This window comes from Macaca thibetana, chromosome 16 (assembly GCF_024542745.1).
Source record: "Macaca thibetana thibetana isolate TM-01 chromosome 16, ASM2454274v1, whole genome shotgun sequence".
Taxonomy (NCBI): Eukaryota; Metazoa; Chordata; class Mammalia; order Primates; family Cercopithecidae; genus Macaca; species Macaca thibetana.
Window position 1 is genome coordinate 30508504 of NC_065593.1, and position 17162 is coordinate 30525665.

Below are 17162 nucleotides of genomic sequence, written 5' to 3' on the forward strand. Positions count from 1 at the left end.
TTAATAATAATAACTTGTTCAAAGTTAAAAGTGATGAACTGGCCAGGCGCAGTGGCTCACGCCTATAATTCCAGCACTTTGGGAGGTTGAGGTGGGCGGATCACGAGGTCAGAAGATCGAGACCATCCTGGCTAACACGGTGAAACCCCATCTGTACTAAAAATACAAAAAATTAGCCAGGTGTGGTGGTGGGCACCTGTAGTCCCAGCTACTCTGGAGGCTGAGGCAGGAGAATGGCATGAACTCGGGAGGCGGAGCTTACAGTAAGCCGAGATTGCGCCACTGCACTCCAGCCTGGGCGACAGAGCGAGACTCCGTCTCAAAAAAAAAAAAAAAGTGATTAACCTTAGGATTAAATATCAGATTTGTCTGACTCCAAAGTCTGGGCCCTTCCTTCTTGATAGGGGTTGTAGCTTGTTGGGATTGGTGTGGTAGGTCCTGTTAGCAAAGGGAAACTAAAGCTTCTTTCGTAGAAATAGGGGAGAAATTAAGGCAGTGTTAGAGAATAAAAAGGGTCTTTCAAAGGGAATGACCTAGAGAGTAAATAGGGTCTTTCAAAGGAAAGGGTAGAAAGCAGGTACCTAGGTAGACGAGGCAGCAGAGAGGATGGTTGGTTCTGATTAACGCTTAATTATCTCCTGACCACTGGTAGGGAGGTAAGGGGTGAGGGCAAGTTAGTAAGAGGACGTGATCCAAGCTTTCCAGCATTTTCTCCTAGTTTTCTCTATCTAGGCAGAGACTCCTCTCTAGCTTTGCCGTCAAATTCTGGACACAGATAAGCACTTGATTTAGGGAGGCAGGCTGGCCGTCCAGAGAAGCTTTGACTCTGTCCTTCCCTCTTTCCTCTGGTAGAAGGGCATGTGGCTGAGTGGAAAGTATACACAGGCAGGAGTGAGGAGACCTGTATTCCAGTGGAGCTTCTGATGAACAGAAGTGGCAGTAGTGATTCCGAGAAATGTGGTAGGTAGAGTGACACTTGTTTATTCATGGAAGGTAAGTATAGATTGTTTTCTCAGGGGAGCCTGAGAAGCATCTTTAGGGAGGGAGTCAGGGAGTAGACCCAAAGAACTGACTTATTTGGCAGTTTCAGCAAGGACCCGGAGCTGTTTCTTGATCCTTGGCTGCCAGGGCCCTATGGCCTGTGGCCTATGTTTTCGTGGTTTCGAGCAGTACGGTGGGAAAGCAGGTGTTTTCTTTTGGCCTACTTTGGTGATGGACTTTGCAGTAAACAAGGGGTTCAGCTTTGCAAGTCGAAAGTCTTGAATAGTTAACTCTTCTGGGTTCTCAGGCTCTTTCCGGAACCTTGTGGGCTCTGCCTTCACATTGGTCTTAGGTGCCTCGTATACAAAGAGAACCTTGTTTTTCAGCTTGTTTTGGATCCAGGGATCAATTGAGGCACAAAGGATTAATGTTTCTTGTAGCTGCGTTGAAACAAAGGTCCTAGTGCTGGCTCACTTTGGGTTCAGGCTAGGAGACTCCAGAGAGGGGACACCCAAAGGAAGGGGGAATTCTAGCCACAGGGCACTGTGGCCCCAAGGAACAAGGTCAAGGGACAGTGTCTAAGGGCTCATGACCCTCTCCTCCTGACAAGGAGCAAATGGTGGTGAGATAGGTGGGAGAAGCTTGGAGGAGGGATAGAGAAGAGGAAAAGGTGGGCAGGAATGCCTTACTTACACTCTTCTTCACAGCCTGGTGGTTTTCTGCATCTAGTAAATCCAGGAGCAAGTGGAACACTTGTGGGCTGCGGATCCCCAGGACACCCTGGTAGAAGCAGAGTGAGAGTGCCTACGTAGCCAGCCCCAGGAAGATGCCTTATACTCTTTCCCATTCTAGCCCCTTTGTGAGACTCTGCAGCATAGAGAGCGGGGAGATAGGGTTTCCCAGCTGAGATACTCCTTTCCTTGCCATTTGGGACCACTACATGGGACTTTAATGCCTATATTTGCTAGGAGGAGTCAAGACAATTTCAGCAGCATCTAAGCAACACCCCTCACATCAATCTTCTGTCCCTTAGCCCACCCACCCCCAACCCTGAAGAAAAGGTTATCTTAACTCTCGGTAGGGCTGGAATTCTAAAATAAACAACTTCCCCAAAATGTACAGGCCTTTATTCCCCTCAGTGACTCTGCTCAATCGCCTACTCCGCCTGCCATCAACACAGGAATTGGGTCAGAGAAGCAGAGCCCACCTTACCAAAGAGATGACTGCTTCCTGGCGTGCAGTGGCATCTGGGTTCATCAGTTGTCTGTGTAGAAGGGAGTGAGTATGTTATAGTTGAATTAAGGAGTAGGGGAAGTGGAAGGGAGGCTGGTTGCTTTTTAGGTCCAGAGTGAATTAGGCAAAGTGATGCTAATTTCATTCATTTCCTTCTCTTGTTTCTTGGATCAGAAAAGGGGCTGGGAGAGGAAAAAGAGGCACCACAGTTTGCCAGAAGGCACTGAATGATGATCAGGACTGTCCAGAACTTTTCTTTTAAAAGTTCTTTTCGTGTCATATTTTCAGCTTTATAGCAACCTATACCTAACCTTAGTAGGTATTATTACTCTCTCTTTACAGATGAACAAAAGCTCAGGGGTCAAAGAGTTACTTGGTTAGGGGCACAGGAAAGGGAGAGCTCAGGACCTGCTGCACTGCAGGTTCTCAGCTCTCACTGACTCTCTGCCCCCTTCCCACTGACCCTCTCACTGACCCTCTGCCCCCTTCCCACACCTAGGATTTGGCCCTGGCAGCTCCCAGGCCACTCACGCCTCCACCAAGTTCATCATCATAGGCTTCAACTTGAGTTCTTCCACAGTTTGAGCCACAGCCTGCCTCACAGCCTGCAGAGGGATCAAAATGAGTCAACAGAGAGAGGGAATGCGTAGGGTACACATAGGAGGGTCTCCTAACTCAGTCTGGGGTGCCAGGAAGTCTTCCTGGAAGAGGTGATAACTGAGCTGAATGAAACTTGGAAGGTGAGTAGGAATTAACCAGGCAGATGGTTGGGGTTGGTCAGATTTTAGGAGCAGAGGGGAGAGCATATTCATAAATCTGGAGGCAGGAGAAGGTGCAGAGAGGATGGGGAGCTGAAAATAGTTCAGCTCAGAGAGGTGACCAAATGGACTCTTCCAAGCACTCTGAGTGCTCTAATTACCCTGGGACAACAGGTATAAATCAGGACATGGTTGTTGTAAGCATAGTTGGTGCGTCGTTCTGGCGGGGAGAATGATGAGAGGTGAAGCTAGAGAGGCAAGCAGGCTTGAGCTGTGGAAGCAACATAAGCCATCCACAGGGCATTGGGAGCCAATAGAAAGTTTTATGCAGAGAAGGCACAATCTGATTTATATTTTTAAAAAATGTCTTTAGAAATATAACACCTAGTTTTATAACAAGCTATAGTAAATACAAAAGCAAGGGAACATAGAGGAAGGTAGGATTAATGCTGGTTGGTGATTTGGGAAAGCTCCCCATAGGAGGTATTGTTGGGATCGGTCTTGAAAGAGCCATACAGTATTTTTAGTAGGCAGAAGGGGAGAGGGGTTACTTACTGGTGCGAGTGAATAGTATGAGACAGTTTTTTACCTTATAGAAGGAAGGATGACTCAGATCATTTTAACCTGAGAGAACTGCCTGAGCAAAGGCAAGGTGATATGAAAACATGAACTGTGTTAGTTGAACAGGAGTAGGTCAGGATGAATGTGATACTTTGGAGGAAGCCAGGGGAGGTCTCCAGAAAAGGGAAAAGAGAAAGTTTGGGTGTCTCTAGGCTTGGGAGCTTTGGTCTCACTTACGAGGAAGGGTTCATTATGCGTCTTCCTCCTGAGCAGGTTAAATGTGAGTTCCTCTAGCCCCTGTGCCTGGATCTGTTCCAGCCCAATGGTCTTGAGCATTTGGGTGGCTTCAAAGCGGTCCTGAGGTCGGGAGTGAGGGTTAGCGGGGAGGTGTGAAAGATAGATTCCCTTCTTCATCCCCTAACCCTATCCTAGTGCCAGGAAAGGAAGGGTACAGGCAGTCCAGAGCTTACCTCAAGGACACTGGAAGAACACAGCTGGTCTAGGACGGCCCTGATGACTGGGGCTGAGTGCACATGCATCACCTTGACCAGCATCCTAAGTGCCTATGAAGGGCAGGGTAGGGCAGGGTGTACAGGGCCTATAGGCATCTGTGTGGCCAGGTGGACTTGAGGTCTGAGCCTAGAACTGGTGAGGAACAGCTAAGGTCCTTTTTCCTGCCTCTTGGCCTCTTGAGAACAGAAGTTCATGTGTATATATACATAAATGAACACCCATACCTATCAAATATACACAGACACATGTACACTTACATGTCCATATGAACCCATACTTATACATGGACATAGTTGTAAGCATGCAGAGGATACTGCAGTGCTCCACCACTAGGATGGCAGGATCCAGACCACACACAATTCAGCAGCAGCTTATGTTTTCCCAGGTATCCCAGCCTCCCGCCCCTCACACCTTCATCCGCTGGGTCTTGAGTCCTTGGCACAGGCACTGCAACAAGAACTCTTGGACCATGTTGCTGCGAGGCCTCAGGAAACCCAGGCACAGGGCTGCCTCCAGAGATGCTTCACTGGACGACTTCTTGATCAGTGTCTGTAGTACAGGCACCAGCTTGCCCTCATCCCCGACTTGAGTCCTCTGTGAGGGAGACAGGACACAAAATGGGTAGGGGGAGGGGCTATGTATTTAGCCAGGCTTTGTACTTTATGCTTCCAGACTGTATTTACCTTCCTCCCTAAAATGAATCTTGTGCATCAGATTATTTCACCCAATTAACTTATTCTTGCTGTCACCTACTTGCTCCTAGGTCAGATCTCATTTCTCTATAACTATCTCATGGATGGATCACTGTTACTCTCTTCAACACTTCTTCTGTGTTAATTCCTGTCATTTAAAAAAATGTACATGTGAGTGATCCCATACCTCTCCTCCAATATCCTTGTTCTCTTCTCTGCCTCAGCCATCCCACTGAGAGACCTGATCATTACCCACAAATGCAGCTTCTCCATAATCTCCATTTCATGGATCCCACTCTGACCATCACCTCTTTTTCCAGTTCCTGCGGCCAACAATTGTTTGATTCTACAAGGGACTAATAATCCATTGAGCCTGCCACCTTTGCATTCCTCCACACCTCCGTCCTTCTTGACCCAGCTTAAATTCCATGATCCTGCTGTAATCACTCCCCTTCCTCACCCTCAACTTCTTTACCCACTCTTGCTTCATTCTACTCCCTGGACAGAACTACAATCCTGGCTAAATCCAACTCTCCACTTTGTGCCACTACTTCCTAGAGAAAAACACTGTGGCAGTGAATGATCTTATTAAAATGTGTGAACCACAGACCTCATATAGACCCTTAATGCTGCCTGGTAATCATACTGTTTTTCCCTGGGCAGTTCTCTTTCTCACTCTTCTAATTCACATCGTTTCTGGAACACTTCTTCCTCTATTCTTATTCTTGGCTAATGACCTTGCTTTCTACTTCACTGAGAAAATAAAAGCAATAGAAAGGAAGTTCCATAGACTCCTATGACCACTTCTGTCCAACTTCCAATACTTGCACCCGTATGCCCATCCTTTCTACTTGTTAACTATGGACTATAACCATCTATCTAAGGCCAGTCTCCACTTGTGTCAGACTTTATCTCTTCTCACCTGTTTAAGGACATCGTTTAAGAGCATTGTTATTTTTCACACTCTCTTCAAAGTCCTTATTTATTTATTTATTTATTTTTTGAGATGGAGTCTTGCTCTGTTGCCCAGGCTGGAGTGCAGTGGCACGATCTTGGCTCACTGCAAGCTCCACCTCCCAGGTTCATGCCATTTTCCTGCCTCAGCCTCCCAAGTAGCTGGGACTCCAGGCACCCACCACCATGCCGAGCTAATTTTTTTGTTTTTGTATTTTTAGTAGAGACGGGGTTTCACCAAGTTAGCCAGGATGGTCTCGATCTCCTGACCTTGTGATCTGACCCTCTCTGCCTCCCAAAGTGCTGGGATTACAGGGGCGAGCCACCATGCCCAGCCCAAAGTCCTTATTTTTCTAACAACTGGATCATTACTCCTCAGTGTGGAAACATGCTGTTTTCTTTTTTCTTGACTCTACTTCTGTGCCAACTACTACCTTTCTAGCAAAACTTGGAAAGTTGTCCATATTTGCTGTCCCTAACTTCTTTCTTCCCAATCTCTCTTAAACTCACTCAAATCAGGCTTTCACCTCCACTACTCCACCAAAATGGCTCTATTAAGATAATCAATGATTCAGCCGGGCGCGGTTGAGCCTAGGTGACAGAGTGACCCGTCTCAAAAAGAAAGATAATCAATGATTCCCACATTGTTAAATCCACATATGAGTTCTCAGTCCTTACATGACTTGATATGTTTGATTTCTCTTCTCTCCTGGATGTATGTTCTTCACTTGATTTTCAGAACACCACACTCTTGGTTGTCTTCCTACCCTATTGGCCACTCCTCAGTATTTACTTGTTCCTTCCCTTCTCCCTGACCTCCTAATATTGGGGTGCCCCAAAGCTCAGTGATCTCATCTAGTGTAGTGACAACATATGCTGACAACTCCCAGATTTCCTTCCCTAGTTCAGACTTCTCTCCTAAACTCCAAATTGTATATCTAACCATTTACTTACCACTTCCCTTGGAGTTCTGGTGGATGTTTCAGACATAACTTATCTAAAACTAGATTTCTGATGCAAACTCCAAACCTCTTCTACAGCTTTCTCAACCTTAGTTGATAATAACTTCATCTTTTCAGTTGCTAGGCCAAAAATCTTGGCTTCATCCTTGTTTCCTCATTGTCTTTTACAACTCATTCAACCTGTCAAGAGTTTTGCTTTCAAAATATATCCAGCATTTGAGGCCAGGTGCAATGGCTCAAGCCTGTAATCCCAGCACTTTGGGAGGCTGAGGCGGGCAGATCACCTGAGGTCGAGAGTTCAAGACCAGCCTGACCAACATGGAGAAACCCCATCTCTACTAAAAATACAAAATTAGCCAGGTGTGGTGGTGCATGCCTGTAATCCCAGCTACTCGGGAGGCTGAGGCAGGAGAATCGCTTGAACCCAGGAGGCAGAGGTTGCAGTGAGCTGAGATCATGCCATTGCGCTCCAGCCTGGGCAACAAGAGTGAAACCTCATCTCAAAAACTCCCAAAATTATATATATCCAGAATTAAATCACTTCTTACCAACTCCACTGGGATCCCCATGGTCCAAGCCATTATCACATCTCGTCAGGATTATTTCAGTAGCTCCTAATTGATCTCCCTGCTTACACTTTTGGCCCGTAACCCCCAGTCTTTTTGCAGCATATAAGTCAGAGTGAACCTTTTGAAATGTAAGTTACATCATGTTATTCCTCTGCTCAAAATTTCTAATGGCTCCCTATTTCTTTTTTTTTTTTTTTTTGAGACAGAGTCTTGCTCTGTCACCAGGCTGGAGTACAGTGGCATGATCTTGGTTCACTGCAACCTCCACCTCCTGGATTCAAACGATTCCCCTACCTCAGCCTCCCAAGTAGCTGGGATTACAGACATGCGCCACTACACTCGGCTAGTTTTTTTTTGTTTTTTTTTTTTTGTTTTTTTTGTATTTTAGTAGAGATGGGGTTTCACCATGTTGACCAGGATGGTCTTGATCTCCTGACCTTGTGATCCACCCACCTCGGCCTCCCAGAGTGCTGGGATTATAGGGGTGAGCCACTGCACCCAGCTGGCTCCCTATTTCACTCAAAGTAAAAGCCCAAGTACTTAAAACAGCCCAGAAGGCCACATATGACTTAGTCTCCTATTAACTTCTTTAACTTGACCTCATTTCTTATTGCTGTATTCTTACTTCACGTTAACCACACTGGCCCTCTTGCTTTTTTTTTTTTTTTTTTTTTTTTTTTTTTTTTACTTTTTAAATGGTTTTATGTGCAAATAATGAGCAGATGTTGTACCCATAAATTCTACTTTCCAAAAACGAGCTTTTTAAAAGAAAACCACATAACAACTTTTAAAAGGCACTGGGATTCCTCTGCTTCTAGATCATTGGTAGGCTAGAAAAATAAAGTTTGTTCTACCGGGAATCACAAGTTAGAACTGAATATTCTCCAAAGTGGAAACTCTAGAGTGTAGTGTCACTCCAGGCAAAGATTATTCAGTTCTCATCCCCAGCATCCACAACTACCTATCAGAAGGGTTAAACCAGGTCAAAGCAGTCCAGCATAATTAGGCTTCATCAAACAATGTCATTATGCTCTTCTAAGATGCAAATAAACCAAAATAGGAAATATTAAAATCAAAATAATATTTGACAGTGTCATACAGATTGTTAGTTCCTTGATGTGTTCCTCCTTCTGTAACATTAATAAAGGGAATATTTTACTGCAAAGAATATTTTGTTTTATATATCACTAGCCATGGATTTTAGCCATTAGTTATTATATGCTGCCTAATGTCATTATCCAAATGGCATAACTGTTTTACGTCCACAATTCACTTCTGTAGTTATAAGTAGAATTTTCATGATTTACATAAATCTATTAGTGAAGATTTAACACTGAGATGAAATCTAACATTCATAATACCTGATGTTTTGTAGATGGCAATGTAGGAAACATATATTTTAATCACTTTTCATTTAAGTGACCTTATGTAAAAAATAAACTAATAATTTAGCAGTTCGAAGTCTTCAAAGGGCATTTTCAAATGTACATAAAAGAAATGGTTACAGAGATTTTTAAGAAGCATCCTCTTGTCCACATCCTCTTGTAACTGCTGTACCATTTTCTCTTCCAACTGCTTCGCTTTGCCTGCAAGAGGGGCTCGGATAAGATGGATGTTTTGCTTGACTTCTTTGATATCCTGAACTTTCTGTAGCTCTTTATTTTTCTTCAATCTGTTCATTATAAATTTAACGTGGCATTTCTGTTTGATCTCTTCAACTCTCTTCATTGCATCAATAGTTTTATTCCATCGCTCTTGCTAGCATTTGATAGGTTCATTTCTACGTTTTTAAAATTCAAATGAATTATCCACTGTAAGCTCTTTCCGGAATGCTTTGGTCCACCTAACTTTGTGAGGATTGCGCCTCTTTTTATAGTTTTTATGACATTTAGATTTACAAAATCTGAACACCTTGCAATCATTGCGGACAAACATCATGTCGTGGCTTGGGGTAGGTGGGCCCCGAAGAGAAGTAACTCTTCTTGATACCCTTGTTGAACCTGTGTAGGTCCTCACCAACCAAACGCCATGCTTGAAAGCCCTCTTGCTTTCTTAACCATGCCAAATATACTCCTCCCTTTGCATTGGTCCTTCTGCCTGGAATGTCTTCTCTCAGATATCTGTAAGGCTAACCCACTCACTTTCTTTATGTCTTTGCTCAAATGCACCTTCTAAATGAGGCCTTCCCTGTCTACTATATTTAACATTGCAACCCATCCCTACTCCCACTTGTCACTCCTGATCACTCTTACTTACCCTGCTATGTAATTGTTTCCATTGTACCTGTCACTTCTAACATACTACATAATTTTCTTTTTCTTTTTTTTTTGAAATGGAGTTTTGCTCTAATTGCCCAGGCTGGAGTGCAATGGTGCAATCTTGGCTCACTACAACCTCTGCCTCCTGTGTTCAAGCAATTCTGCCTCAGCCTTCCAAGTAGCTGGGATTACAGGTGTGTGTCACCATGCCTGGCTAAGTTTTTTTTTTTTTTTTTTTTTTTTTTTTTTAGTGGAGACAGGGTCTCACCATGTTGGTCAGGCTGGTCTTAAACTCCTGACCTGAAGTGATCCACCCACCTCAGCCTTCCAATGTGCGGGATTACAGGCGTCAGCCACCATTCCCAGCCTAATTTTCTAAAAATAAATTTATTGGTTATGATGGGTCTCCCCCATTAGAGGGTAACCTCCTCCATAAGGACAGATATCTTTGCCTGTCTGGTTCACTGCTATATCCCAAGGGCCTAGGACAGTACCCGGCACATGATAGCTGTTTATTTTATATTTGCTGAATAAATGGATGAATGATGGATTCTCTTTTACATAGAGCAATGATGGGGTCAAAGTAAGAGAACACTAAAGGAGAAAAAAACAGTAGGGTCTGAGGACTCTCTTGGGCCCCGTGTCTTCTTGACAGGTTTTACCTTAATAAATTATTTTAGAGATGATAATGATAATGATGGTTACCACTGAAAGAGCATAGGCATTGTACTAGGTGTTTTACATACATTATCTCATTTAGTCCTCTCAACAGTACTATCAGGCAATTACAGATGCTCCTCTATTTACAGTGACATCCCATGGATGAGTTTATCAGGTTGTAATGTCATACTCATGGTAAGTTAAGGAGTGTACTGAATATGTGTTGTTTTTGCACTGTTGTAAAGTCAAAAAATCGTAAGTTAAACCATCTAAATCTGGAACCATCTGTACTGTCTCCATTCTCCATTTTAAATACAAACTGCAGCTCTGAAATTTGGCTTTTCAGAAATGGACTAGTAAATGGCCAAGCCATATGCTTCTATTCAACTTCCGAGGGAACTCCTCAAGGACAGTGTCTTCCTCTATCAAAGCTGTGCTAGGTTAACTTCTTCCTCACCCAACCCCCAGCTAAACCTATCAATTACCTTGTCCAGCTTTGCCCCTAGTTGACTGTCCTCCCAATCACCTTGTCTTTAGAGACAGCAGCCCAGGAGTTAAGAGCCATTCGTAGCCCCGTCAAAGTCTCCATCCTTTGACCCTCATTTTTCTCCTTCAGCTGTTTGATGAGAGCCCGGATCACATGCTTATTTAGGCAACCTGGACAGGGAGGGGCCTCAAGTCAGGGCAGAGCCTCTGGTACTGCCCTTCTCTGCAAGGACCTATTGAACTCCACTTTGCTATTGAGACCTAAGTTCCAAGTCCTAGGTACCACGGTGTTGCCCATCCTCCCAGGATACCAGGGCAGCTGACTGAACATGAACACAATTCCAAGCGCCCTCCCTCTCCCTCTCTCTAATCTCTTTTCCCTTTTCACCCCACCTTCCTCTCTTGGTTCGACATAACTGGGATAGTTCTCAGGCCTTGCCAAATGCTAGGTTGGAGTAGGTGTATGCTCCTCACCCATTTGTCCTTACCCAAAGGAGAAAGTGGTTACACTTTCTCAACTCCCCACCAAGGAAGATGACATACTTACCCAGGATGGCCAGGGTTCGGTAGGCCTCGTACTGTACTTTCTCTGGACCAGTTTGGGCCTAATTTAAGAGGCAGGTGGTAGGAACATATAATAAGGTGATGGAATGTCAGAGCTTTAGGGATTGTCTCAGCTTAACTTCTCATTTTACAAAAGAGGAAACTGAAGCCTAGAAAGTGACCTATCTATTCTCAAATACAGAATACAGGCAAAATGGTTCAATGGAAGGAACAATGCAGTTGGGAGTTAGATGTTTGTTCAAATCTCTATCTGGTATCTAGTAGCCACTTGGTCTTGGGCAAGACCCTTGGTCTTTCAGAGCTTTCATTTTCTTTAAAAAAAAATACAGATACTAATTCCTGGTGGTGTTGTAAGAGTTAAATGAGATTATGGATATTAAGAATGCATGTTCCCAGTGGTAAGCTGATGTGTACATATGCGGTGTTTCCAGTTAAGGCAGAGAATGTACTCTGTTCTGGTTTTCAGACTTTCCTGGCTTTTCAGTCCAATAATGTCTTTTTGGTTACACCGGGGGATCTTCAGATTCTTCCTTCCCCATCTTTTAGATCCAGCTGCTCTTCTAAGAGGCCAAAGACATGAGATGGGGGCATGCTGCACAGTGGTGGCTATGTCCTTACTGGATCTGACCTGCCATCCTAGCACCCTGAGGAGCCTTGTCTATGCCCATGTACCACACATCTCAGACCCTGTTTCCTTCTTTCCTGAACTCCAGCAGTTCTTAGACTCACCACCTGCTGTAGTGCCTTCATGACAAACTTGTCACTGATGCGTAAGCATCCCAGAGCCTGCAGGAAGAGGGATGGAGGAAAGAGAAGGAACCCTGGACACCATCCCCAGGAGTTACCATTCTCTGGACACAGCTGGAGTTTGTGCTTGGAATACCATCCCCACAACCACCATCACATCAAGCAGCTTTTTACTTTCCAGCTCGACCAATTCCTGGCTGTAACCACCCTCCTGTATCCTTGCCTTTTCTCACCTGTGCTGCATAGAATTGCTCATCCTCTCTGGGAGATTCCAGGCTTTTTGTGAGTTCCTGCCCATCCAAGGCAGCCAGTGGAAAGGAAGACAGAGAAAAATACAGAATTTCAAACTAAAGGGAGCTCATCCAATCCAGTCCCTTTTCCTACCCTCCCTCTGTTTTTCAGGCAAGGACTGAGGGCTGAAGGATGGTGTGAGCCCAAGGGAAGGGCACCCAGAGGGAGGGAGTCCCCCGCGTCCTCTCCCACATGGTCCTGACCCTTAATCTTTGCCACTTCAGGGGGTCCCAGGTAGGCTCTAAGGGCCTAGATTGCATCTCAGATTTTATAGTCAGCTTGCTCATGGGGAGATGGAACATTTGGATGTGGGTTTGATGTACTTCTTTGATGTACCTGTGTGAGAAATTGCATAGGCAGCTTTGGTCCCCTTGTACCTTCCCTCCTCAGGTTGCACCCTCACCTCTGCCACAGGGCTGCGGCCCACCTCAGAAATGGGACCAGACAGATGAGGACTCAGTGATATCCACCAGAGCCGAGCCGAGCCGGCCAAGCCAGGTGGAGCTGAGCCGAGCCGAGCCGCCCTAAGCTCCTCTCTGGGACCTGTAGGCTGACTTGCCTTACTCCCTGGGCCACCCCTTCCTTGCCCTTCCTTACTTTCCTAGAAGATGTGGAGAGTGAGGAGAATATGGAGGCCAGCAAAACACACCTATGGTCATCTCTCATTTTCCTCAACATCTTCTCAGCCTCCCGTTCCTCTCGCTGATCATACAGGTCGTGCCAGTGCGTGTAGATCTCAGGTTTATTGAAGTAGCAGTACGGGACTGAGTTTGGCTTGCTCGGATGCTGCCTCCAGCACTCTGGACTTGGGGGAAACTCTTCCTTTGGCATCTGGGTTTGCAAGTGGCAGAACAGTCAGAGGGGTCCCCTAGGCCCTTACTTGGGGTATGGGGAGGAGGGGGTAAAGAGAGGGAAGGGCAGGGTGAGACAGATGCCCTCTAGCCTCTCATCTGAGCTGGAGTCACAGCTGCAACTTAACCCATTGCATAACTTGGGCAAGTTACTTCATCCTAGCAAGGTCTCAGTCTTCTTATCTGCAAAACAAAGCTAATAATCCTTGCTCTGTGTCCCTACCAAGATTATTGTAAAGATCAAAAGAGATCCAGATTGTGAAGCCACTGGTGATCTGTAAATTGATCTGAACACATAGTTTGGTTAGTTGAGGGTCTCAAAGCACTTTGAAAATGGCATTTGGGTAGGGAAATGAAAAGGCAAGGTGTGGGAAGGATGTGGAATAAAGGTGGGGAAAAGACAGACTGTTGCTCATTCAGATACTTATTTGAGTACCAACTATGTGCCAGGTACTGTGCTGGGTGCTAGGACTGCAGTTATCCTTGCCCTCATGGAACTTAACAGTTTAGCAGGAAAACAGACTTTCTTAAAATAATCTATCACTTAAACAATTGTGAAACTACAGCTCTCACTGTAATGGAGGATTTTGAGTGGGTCAGGGGCTTTCTCTGAAGATTTGGCTAGGATTCATCCCTGTCTCTTCTTAAGCCTTTCTTTCACTCTTTGCAACAGATCTGGGCAACAGGGTAGAGGGGCTTCAGCTGTGGTTCCCAACTTTGTGCTGAGAAGATCATAGTAAAGGTTCTCAAGTGATTGGCATAAGTTCAAAAAATGGAGCATTGACTCACAGTGAGTAGGGTTGCAGATTTAGGAAGAAAAAAAAAAAAGCTCCCTCCTCCCCAACAACAAAAAAATACTAGGATGTCAAGTTAAATTTGGATTTTAGGTAATGAATGAAATATTCGGGGCACATTTGTACTAAAACACCATTTGTTGTGTATCCAAAATTCAAATTTAATTGGTCATTCTATATTTCATCTGGCAACCCAAACTGTGAGGGTTGCTAACTGTCCTTGTGTTAACTAATAAAAATGACTTCCATTAGTAAGCACTTTCTGTACAGCCAAGGCCTCATAGACTTTGTCTCATAACAACTCCACAAAGGGAGGTGGTCAGGTGTTAGCCTGTGACACAGGAAGCTCCTGAGGCTCTGAGGGGGAAAGTGACTTGTTCAAGATCACAGAGTTAATGGGAGCGCCAGAGATGAATGTCAGGGTTCTATGAGCTGGCTTTAACGGGAAGGGATAGTTTGCTGCCCCTCCTAACTTTGATACAGCTCCCAGGATAGCAAAAGTAAGGGGTCTTACCTGGTAGCAGGACAAGGGCAGATGAACAGGAGCCATGGCTTTTCTGAGTTCTGGCAAGAGGAATAAGAGTATGTGTGTGGTTCAAATGAGATAGCAGTTGCAGGCTGGGCGCGGTGGCTCCTGCCTATAATCCCAGCACTTTGGGAAGCCAGGAAGGGCAGATCACCTGAGGTCAGGGGTTTGAGACCAGCCTAATCAACATGGTGAAACCCCATCTGAACTAAAAATACAAAAAAAATTAGTCAGCTGGGCACGGTGACTCACACCTGTAATCCCAGCACTTTGGGAGGCTGAGACAGGCGGATCACGAGGTCAGGAGATCGAGACCATCCTGGCTAACACGGTGAAACCCTATCTCCACTAAAAATACAAAAAAGAAATTAGCCGGGCATGGTGGCAGGCGCCTGTAGTCCCAGCTACTTGTGAGACTGAGGCAGGAGAATGGCGTGAACCCGGGAGGTGGAGCTTGCAGTGAGCCTAGATCGTGCCACTGCACTCCAGCCTGGGTGACAGGGCGAGACTCTGTCTCAAAAAAACAAAAAAAGAAAAAGAGAAACATTAGCCAGGGGTGGTGGTGCACGCCTATAGTCCCAGCTACTTGAGAGGCTGAGGCAGGAGAATCTCTTGAATCCGGGAGGTGGAGGTTGCAGGGAGCCGAAATCGTGCCATGCCTGGGCAACAGCAAGACTCAAAAAAAAAAAAAAAGAGATAGCAGTTGCAAAGATGGGTTACAGAATAAATACATTCAAGCATTTATTTATTCAGCATTTAGTGACTACTACTACCAGATATTTCACCAGGCACCGGGGAGATAAGGTATAATTCCTACCTTTAAGTGGCACATAGCCTACTACCTTCCTAACTCAATATGTGGTTTGCGGAGCAGCAGCATTGCTGTGCATATTAGAATATTTGTGGGAATTTTGAACATGGCTAGGTCCTTCATCAAACTAATCAAATCAAATTATGTGGGGATGGGGCCTAGGCATTTTGGAAAGCTCCCCAGAAGATTCTAATGTGCAGCTGAGGGTGAAAACCACTGGGGTCATTCAGTGTCTCAAAATTGATTGTGCATTAGAATTACCTGGAGAGGCTGGGCATGGTGGGTCATATCTGTAATCCCAGCCCTTTGGGAGGCCAAAGCTGGCAGATTGCTTGAGCCCAGGAGTTCGAGACCAATCTGGGCAACAAAATGAGACTGCCCCCTAACCCTCAATTAGGAAAAAAAAAAAATCACACATGGAGAGTTTGTTAAAACACAGATTTCTGGGACTCATACCCACAGTATCTGATTCACTAGATTAGGGGTGGGGTCTGAGAATTTGGATTTCGTGTTTTTTGTTTTGTTTTTATTGAGACAGAGTCTTGCTCTCTTGCCCGGGCCGCTGGAGTGTAGTGGCACAATCTTGGCTCAGGTCAATCTCTGCCTCCCAGGTTCAAATGTTTCTCATACCTCAGCCTCCCAAGTAGCTGGAATTATAGGCACCTGCCACCACGCCCAGCTGATTTTTGTATTTTTAGTTGAGATGGCGTTTCACCATGTTGGCCAGGCTGGTCTCAAATTCCTGGTCTCAAGTGATCCGCCTGCCTTGGCCTCCCAAAGTGCTGGGATTACAGACATGAGCCACCATGCCCAGCTGAGGATTTGCATTTCTAACAAGATGCTGATGCTGCTGGTCATGGGATCACATTTTGAGGACCACTGTTCTAGCTGGAGAGACAGAAGTGTTTCTTAGTGATTAACAGAGGGAAACAAATGTGAAGATAGATGTAGACACAGGTGGTACACTTGAGGGGTACCTAACCTGGCTGGGAGGATAAGGGAAGGTTTCCTAGAGTGAACTGCACAAGCTGAGTCTTCAATACAAACAGGAGCTAGCCAGGTGGATAAGGGGGAAGAGCATTAGACATGGAACACCCTATGCAAAGATTTGGAGGTGCAAGAATTGAGGGTAAAGAGCAGGGTGCAGGTGTGGGAGAAGAAACTGGGGAGACACACAGGTGTCCCATCTTAGAGGGCCCTGTAGGCCCTGCTGAGGAGCCTGAGACTTACCTTGAGGACTGTGCAGAGCCATCAAAGTGTCCAAGGGCCTGCCTTGATGTTTCCCATGGGTTTGCTGAACTCACCTAGACCCTTGCCTGGGAGTGAGAGCCAGGTAGCATTTCTTTTTCAGTCCCCTTCTCTGGGCTCCATTTCTGTCCATCCCAGCCTCACCTTTGGTCCTGTCTGGATATTCCAGCCATGGATACAGGAACATTGACCTGGAGATATCAAAGATATCAGTTGATTTTTCATAGGCCATCTTCTTCTCCTGGTGGAGCCAGAGGGAACCTACAGCGGGGAATACAAGGCTTTTAGGGGAGTGGGGGCACAGCTGGAGGAGACCTCTCCTCTGTGGTGCAAGAGGTACAGGTGAGGTGTCTGGACTTCTGGAGGTAGAAGCTTCAAGTGCTAAGCAACCAGGTTACTTTGGTAAATAGAACACTCAGGTTTCACTTCTGAGCCCTAGCTGTAGCATTTGAGCTAGTCACTTTATTTTCTGAGTTTCAGTTTCCTCACTGGACAAGTAGGAAAGTCATGTCTGTCTGGCTTAACGAAAGGGCCTGTGGTGAGGCATAAACTGGAGAAGAAAGTCAAACCATTTGGTGAACTGTCAAGCTCAAGTAAGCCCATGTTAGGATCAGGGATTGTTCTTAGGATTAGTCATTGTGAAAATGGCAGGGATGGGAAAGTCCCTTTATTTATTTATTTGTTTGTTTGTTTGTTTGTTTGG

General features: G+C 45.4%; 1 protein-coding gene and 1 pseudogene across 1 annotated transcript; both read right to left on the bottom strand.

The window, feature by feature from the left end:
- Window positions 1–956: 956 nt before the first annotated feature.
- On the bottom strand, window positions 957–16940 carry HEATR9 (HEAT repeat containing 9). Its single transcript, XM_050764919.1, has 15 exons — window positions 16604–16940; window positions 14389–14438; window positions 12879–13060; window positions 12433–12565; window positions 12172–12228; window positions 11921–11977; window positions 11175–11232; window positions 10668–10798; window positions 4458–4640; window positions 4004–4096; window positions 3771–3890; window positions 2746–2819; window positions 2194–2245; window positions 1675–1761; window positions 957–1421 (listed from the first exon to the last, which is right to left on the bottom strand). The coding sequence occupies exons 1-15, from the start codon at window positions 16689–16691 to the stop codon at window positions 1074–1076; spliced, it is 1713 nt and encodes a 570-aa protein (XP_050620876.1). The 5' UTR covers window positions 16692–16940; the 3' UTR covers window positions 957–1073.
- LOC126939464 (probable ribosome biogenesis protein RLP24) lies at window positions 8664–9984 on the bottom strand (annotated as a pseudogene).
- Window positions 16941–17162: the final 222 nt, after the last annotated feature.